At 36.7% G+C, this 7,966-nt stretch overlaps 1 protein-coding gene across 6 annotated transcripts in view; it reads right to left on the bottom strand.

Moving 5' to 3' along the window:
* The window catches only part of SUPT20H (SPT20 homolog, SAGA complex component), a 37,092-nt gene extending 30,338 nt beyond the window's left edge, over window positions 1-6,754 (bottom strand). For all 6 annotated transcript variants that reach the window (XM_009290178.2, XM_009290181.2, XM_009290183.2 and 3 more), the window contains exons 1-4: window positions 6,660-6,754; window positions 5,387-5,422; window positions 4,208-4,266; window positions 4,058-4,124 (exon numbers count right to left, since the gene is read on the bottom strand). In XM_009290178.2, coding sequence (XP_009288453.1) covers window positions 4,058-4,124; window positions 4,208-4,266; window positions 5,387-5,422; window positions 6,660-6,662 — 165 coding nt within the window. In that variant the 5' untranslated portion in view covers window positions 6,663-6,754. The remainder of the gene's footprint in view (window positions 1-4,057; window positions 4,125-4,207; window positions 4,267-5,386; window positions 5,423-6,659) is intronic.
* Between the last annotated feature and the right edge of the window lie 1,212 nt (window positions 6,755-7,966).

Here is a 7,966-nt window from a genome sequence, read left to right as displayed (position 1 = left end):
CTGACCCTGTCCTCTATGCAGTAAATAATCAAGTGTACCTTGCCATTGAATCTTGTTAAATCACTGTCGCATGTACCATTGAACTTTGTTAACTCACTGTTTTCTATCAATAAAGTGTATAGTTGCTTCTCTCTTACGAGTGAAGTGCAGTCTTGCTCCATCCATGACAACATTGAAGTAAATTAGCATTATAAGTACAAACATTTCAATAAGTAGGTAAAGTTACATTTCACTAAGCGTGAAAATTTTTTATGACTACAATAATCAGCTTTCTCCTTTGAGCTGGCTATTGGAGATACGAGCTCAGAGCTGATATTAAGCATTAGGTCAGGTCTCGTCTGGAAAGGTTTTAAAGATCAAGGAGTGGCCTGAGGTGTATTACATTTCTTAAGTGTTCATCGCAGTATATTGCAAGAGTTCAGATACAAAGCAACCAGGCCAGTTATACTGCTCTGTTACATCAGCTAAAACTCCTAACCCTCTCTGAATTCATCCACAGAAAAGCGGCACTCCTCCCTCCTGAACATGCACCGCAGTGACTGAGTGATGGCTGGGAAGCAGCACAGAGAAGACACAGGTGCTTCCTTTCGCTCCCAGTGACTTCTGATGACTACCACTGAATGAAGAATACCGAGTACTCCTGCCTAACAAGACTGAAGTAGTGATTTTATGCTATGTTTGTTACTCTTCCATCCTTGGCTATGAGCGAAATGTTAATTTTAATACCTACTCCTCCAACGGTGTACTGGTGTTACACAAAATTATGATTTTATCTTTATCATGACTGCTTTTCTTGTCCCTCCCTGTAGCATCTTAAATCGATTTTCCCACTTACCTTTATGACTGCAAAGTTGGTCAAAAAACATAAAACAAACAGATCACCTCCATAAAAAAATGCTCTTGTAGCTATTTACTATATCTCTGTGAAATGGAAATCTAAACCACCCACCCCAGGTTCTTCCCTTGACTTTGGACACGTTTCATTAATCCCAGCGCCACTTTACGAATGCATAGAAGATGCACCTTGGAATGTACAATTTTGTCTCAACCTCATCAGAACTATTAACTATTTGAAAATTAACTTCATGAACAATGCTAAGCATTGTTCTTTCAGGAAGCAGAAAAAGCAAAGTGGAGTTTTGTATATATTGACTGAAAAACAAAACCCAGCTCGATAAAACAACTTGAGGAAGCATCATTTTTTGGTTACAAAATACAAGGAATAAACATAAGACTAAAGATGTTTGTGACCTAGCTGAACCAAAATCAGATCCTAAGAGAAGACTGCAACTCGTAACTAAGTATACTTCCACTAGGATGTAACTGGCTGTGTCAATCTTTAGGCTGCCATTCCAATAGAGACTAGTATTAATGCAGCTCAAAGACAAGGGCCATGCAGCCTCTGTAGTGGAGGCAAGAAAACATTTGGTTCGTAAGTAACACCCCTAAGGTAAGTTTTTGCAGATCAAACTTCAGGAATACTGTGGTCTGAACAAAGTCTGCTTTGTCAATTTTTTCCTCACCTTACACACACGTTAGTTATATTTTCTTCAAGAACAGAAAGATGCATGCAAGACGATGTTTTATACAATTTCCCAAATACATCCAACCCTGCATGTCATTCATCACCATCAGAGATTAATCAAGGACAAAAAAATCCCACCAAAACAAGCAAGAAAAACCCCACTGTTATCTGGCACCATTTGGTTTATTCATGTAACATAATTACTCATTCCCCACAGCTACCAGTGTACGTCTTAGAAGCACTTTTACAGCAAAGTAACAGATCTGTGCTTTACTATTTTTGCACTAGTCCAACGTGAAAGTCAAGTGACTTTCATTAGTGAAAGTTTCAGAACACTGTTACTCTGAGATGTTTTCATGCTTGCACACTGATGCTACCATGGGCAGCTGTCAGAAGGCACCAACTGAGAACAGGGGACTGATGAGTGATTTTTTTTTTTTTTATTTGTAGTGGAGCCCCTCAGATTTACCTGCCTAGCATAGATCCTTCCAGCCCACAGACCAGGTCTGTTTCCACATTTGTGTTTAAGACTGCTTCCAAAATTATTGATTATTGTTTTGATTTTTATTTCTTTTAACTTTTAGGTACAGGAATGCTGCAAACTAGAGTCCAAATGAAAGAAATTGCTCTAGATAATCACCTCAACATAGTTAGTTCTCTCTTTAGTGTGCATATGCACAAATAGAAGAGATGCTGAGAATTAACGAAGCTGTACAGACTAGACTAATAGAGGATGAATAATTAGTCCTTTGTGAATTATTGTGGAAAATCTGGTCTTCCCTATGAACACGAAGAACAAGGATATGAGTGACCAAGTAAACTGGAGGGTAGAAAATAGGAACATGGGAGAGATGCAGTATTACAAGAGCTAAGATAAAGGGAGAAAGTTAAGACTGAAAAATAATATTCAGTGTTAATTTAAAAATTGCTTCTGAGCGAACAACATACTTACAACTTGTACCATCAAGATGGTACTATACTGGAATAGAAACTGACAACTCTGTACACTAAAACCTTTAAGCTACATTCAAGCCATTGGCCAAACTCTACTCAGAATACTATTTCCTTCTTGAGTTTTATTGTGCAAATTAAGAGACAAATAAGCAGTCCTATGTTCATGGATGAAGTTTCACAATAGCATTATCTTCTAACCTTTGCACCTCGATCTTTGAGCTTCTCATTTTCAATAACTACAATCCATAACATAAGACCAAGATATCTATTAGCTATCCACATCTTCGTTCAGTGAATAAGGGCTCTAAATACAAATTTTTCTATCACAATAAGCTTCCAATTCTTCAGTAAACAACAACTTAAATTTTTACTCAAATCTAAATCAGCAATAATCCACTTCATCTACTGTGATGTTATAACTCTCTTCACTACTTTAATTTTATTATAGTTGGGTAAGTTTCCTGAGTGCCTTCTAGTTTAGCAACAACTATCACATTGAAATCCTACTTTTCTTCCAGATTCCAGTCTAGCAAGCCCGATCTTCTCCCTGCTGCTCAAATATCTTGTTACTCATTCACTATTGATGTTTTAATCTTTTCAAGTCTGTAATTTGCTTAACACCTTACTCACGTTTGATTTGAATCAGCATCATATGCTAAATAAAACCAACTACATCAGAATCACCAAAAAGAATTACAGGTGCTCAGTAACTAATATCTCATTCCCATCTGTCTTCTCATAGGTTTTTACTTCCTTGGGAAGCAGCAATACAGCAGATTCCACACTTCTCATTCCATTTGATATTCACAGTTTAGCAAAGTAGCTTGTGCCTTTTACACCTTAGATTTATTGTTGCTAAGCCTGTCTGAGCTTCTTTGTTAACATCATGAAAAAATTTCACAAAACGCCTTAGCAGTTCATCAGTTACCCAAGAAATAAATCTGAATTTACAGCAAAGCCCAGATTCTAAAAAATTCTCCGCATTTTTTCCTATGGCAGTCATGCTAAGCAATTGATTCTGAAACAGTGATGCTGACAAGAATGCATGTGGCATTGACACTGGCCCTGAACTTGACAACTGACTTCAGCGATGCAGGATTAAGTCAGAATGAACAGGTCATTCAAGCCAGTCTAGGCCTTACTAGTCATATTATATCACTCAGTTATTTTAATAGTACTGTTAGCTAATAAACTTGTTAGATACACCTCTGCATTCTAGACCATTCTTTTGAAGTTCTCTCTTTTTGTATATAGAAAAGCATCCCAAGAGCACAGTCTTTACAATCCTCTGCCAGCATTCTACCTTATTACCTTTAAAAACAGATTTAGGGTTACCAGGTAGCCATTGGCCCTCCCATCATCTTGTTTTTATTTCAAACTGAACTAAGATGATGCTATTAAATTACACAGTTTAGTCCACAAAAGTCATAAAAATTGTTTCTCCTGTAGTGTTAGCCTTAAGTAATTACCAGAATTTCTTCTTTTTTTTAAACAAAGGAAATAAGTGAAATAAAAAAGTATTTTCTGAACTTGCCTGTTCAGACAGCAATGAAAAGCTTCTCAGCAATTTCCACTTACCTTTATCTCAGGCTCTTTTTCACATTCTTCTATATATAAATCATAGAGTTTTTGAAATACGGATTTTCTGAAATTAAAAAAGCTTAAAATGTAACCAAAATTAAATCAAAGAAATGTTATTTAAAAGCTAAATACTGAAACTCTTACTACCTTCCACTGGATAAATACTTTCTTTTGGGAGGTCTCTGACGGGCACTTTCAATTATATACTAGAAAAGTAAACAAAAAATTAACATATATATTACAAAGAAATTTAATTCTAGCTACCAGGCAACTTTAGATCATTACCAGACAGTGTTCTATGGATACAGAAAGTAATTAAGAGTTATGGTACATGACTGTTTCAAAAGTGTACAAACACGACCTAGTGTATGTTACAGTCATCAACAAGGACATATCTCAATTTAGCTGCGAAACACAGCATTTCATGGCTATGGCATGAGTTGCACACAAAGTCTTGATTTTACATTCTTCTTTTGTAATTACAGTAGTAAATAACACTACTGCAGTAGTTAACTGAAATTAACATGCTAAGATACAATCAAATTCATGCATACTTGCTCGACAATATTTACAAATCAAGTAGTCCTCAACATAATCAACTTCAGGTAGTTCAATTTTCCCCTTTTTTCTTGCATTTACACTAGTTTTCTCTGTAGAGCTGTGTATTATAAATACAATTCGTGTATATTAAATATTTGAATTAAAAAAGATGAATAAAGATATCATCCTACATTAAATGTAGCTTATATTCTAGTAAGATTTTTCCAAGTCTCTACTGTTCGTCTGAAGTATTTTGATTAACACCTTAGTTCAGAATTTCAATGAAGAGAGGTCCTCCCACAGAAACATGTATTTCCCATAACAGGGTTCAAGGTAACCATTATATCAGATGTCAGCATGAAAGAACACGAATGTGAAGGCACTTGCCTCTTCGTTCTAACTGGGCTACCGTTAAAAACATAAACAGGATTTTGCCATCTATTTCTGCCAGCTGTCTCTGGATCACCACTGTACAGCTCCGCTTATTTCACAGCACACAGATTTGCTGGTTTAAAAGGAGAAAACTGAATTTCTACATAGGCTATCATCATTGTACCTGATGATGTTCTCAGTACAACGGGTAAGAGACAAATATGTGACTAAACAGCAATTTTAGTGAGAATTTTGCAAAACCAGTGTTACATGTATGGGTGATTATTTATACACACACATATATTTACATAGCATGCTCCTTCACCATTTTTCAGAAGAAATATAAAAATATGAGTTATTTTTTAATGGAGACCAATATATTATGTGCAAACAAATAATGTAGCTACTCCTTACCTCTGCACGATCCAATGCCAGTTCTAAAGCTTGTTGCTGCAAGAATTACAAAGGTTTTTTTAGAAAGTCCATTAATTGTTTAAACATCCTCATACATAAAAACCACTACAAAAACTCTATTACTACTGATATGAATTTATAGTTAGAAGATGGGCTCAAACATTCTTTGGCACATACTAAACTTAGCAGCTGAAACCTCATGTAACTGCATCAACAGTAATTAATCCCACTATCAATAGTCTACACTTATAGAATCATAGAATCATAGAATCACTTGCAAGGTTTTGACTAAATTATGAAGTCTTAGAACAATGAAAGGCAATTAGAATTAAAAGTAGGACTAGAAATTACACCTAATAAAATAACAAATATTAACCAAAACAATTAGAGATGACAAGTAGAAAATCTAGCCTACACTATTCAAAAAATAAAGTGTTTTGGAGCATCTTCCACTCTTCAGTAAAGCTTAGAAACACTTGTAATAGGTACTCCTTCCCACATAGATATTTGTGTTTTTTCCTCAGTTTAACCCATCCCTATCAGCTGTTTGTGAAAGCAAATACCTTTACTCAAACCTCAAGGAACAGAAGGCACATGAGCCACGTCCAATACATGGCAGTACTAGTTATTTCATACATTAAATAGAATTCAGGGGAGAAAAGCATACTACAGTAACAACATAGAAATATACAGCAAAAATACTCGGGCTTTTTACCATTCACCTACAGTGTCTCTAATACAAAATTTGTTACCTGTTCTTGAATAAAAAGCACCTGACATGCTATAACTCATTAGAACCTACCACTGCAGAACATTAAAGTGTTTAGGTGTTTATATGAGTATGTCAAATATTCATGCTTTCTATATAGGTCTAGTGGATAACTGCATGATTTCAGACATTCAGTTCACTGACTGCTTGACAGTAGGTAAAAATCCATGGCAATATTGTCACCTGTAACTAAAAGAATACTATGTGGCGGCAGGATTTATACTTCGTACTCAACTGTCTAACACCAGTCATGACTGAAAGCACACTACTAGCTTTATATGATAATTCCTATGATACACTAGACAGTGACTAAGTGTTTAGAAGTATTTACAAGCTATGAAGGAAGACATCCCTGAAAAAAGAAATATCACAACTCAGGAGTGACAAGCAAAATAATTTGTTTTAAGAAAATGGGAAACATTAATGGCATTCTCCTCATCAGCCAGACAGATAGCAGGCTAGAGTGAAAAGATCTGAAAATATATTACCTGAATCATAACTTACCATTGTAGTTGAAGCCAGGTGACCAAATGGCAAAAGAAGTACTTAAGAAGTTTGGTGCAGTAGGCAGAGAGTCATATTTTATGGTCACACTTGGGGTACTGAAAAAAAAATCAAGGAGAAAAAATACCACTAAAAAACTAAATAAGCATTTTATTTAAATACAACATTTTCAGTGGTTAATTGTACTTAAATTTAATTTGCATAGTATCCTTTCCTCCAAAAGTAGAAACAAAAAAGTTCCATTCAGTGTAAGTGCAGAGGTTCCTATTCTAATGACTACTACTTTGTACAATCATTTTACATTAGTATATTAAGTAGTAACATAACAATAAGCATATAATTGAAATTATATAGCCAAGTACTCTTCTCTATTGCAGCAGTCTACCTAGACACCCCAAACATCGCATCCACAGAAGGCTAGAATGTTTAATGACAAGCAGCCAGAACATTTAGTATACCCTATTAGTTTTTTTGTTTTGCTTTTATGAAGGTATTATTCCACAGACAACAATTCCACTAGCAGTGCCTTCTAGCACTATTTTGAGATGTTAGTTTAATACTGACTCACAGTAGGCTGTCAATTACGAAGTGAATAAAATTTGCACAGCACTAGCATGCTCCTTAGATGTCCTCGCCCTCAGATACTATGTCCCTATGCCGTTTCATTTTTAAATTCAGCTAGATAGTTGCATGAAAAGAAACCCTAGCTCAAACCCCCCAATCTTTAAATCCTGTCCTTAGTATCATTCCCAATGAGGAGATGTGAAAATTCAAGTCAATTTTGCTTTCACATTTGAAAACTACAGTGCCTCACTATACTTGAAACATTCACTTAAGAAATTCCACCACACATAACTTTAATTTGTGGAAATACTTCTGTTGCAGCTACACTCCACATCAGCCATGGCTTTAGCAAACACCTTCCTAGATCTCAGATGACATACGCCTGCTACCTCACACCTCCCTAAACCTTACTCAGCTGTTTCAGCGTGGAAACAATTTCAACAGAAAAAAAGCCACAGTGACTCAGAGCTCCCCGCAAGGCTGAAACCTGCTGGCTTCTGGCAGATGGCGAGGTGGTGGGCGAAAAGGAGCCTGCACAGGATGGCCCAGGGGGGCGTCCATCCGTGCCACCCTACAGACAAGCTGCTTTCCGAGCAGCCTCTCCGCCCCTGCCCCGGCTCACGCTGAAGCCACGTCCTAGAAACGGGAGACCGAGAGAGCACCGAGCCCGACCGCGAGCGAGGCGCAGGTGCAAGCCCCGCGAGGGACGGGGAGCCCGATCCGCCCAGGCCCTGCTGTAACCG

Source organism: Aptenodytes forsteri, unplaced genomic scaffold (assembly GCF_000699145.1).
Source record: "Aptenodytes forsteri isolate BGI_AS27 unplaced genomic scaffold, ASM69914v1 Scaffold155, whole genome shotgun sequence".
Classification (NCBI taxonomy): Eukaryota; Metazoa; Chordata; class Aves; order Sphenisciformes; family Spheniscidae; genus Aptenodytes; species Aptenodytes forsteri.
This window is presented reverse-complemented; position numbering and strand designations above follow the sequence as displayed.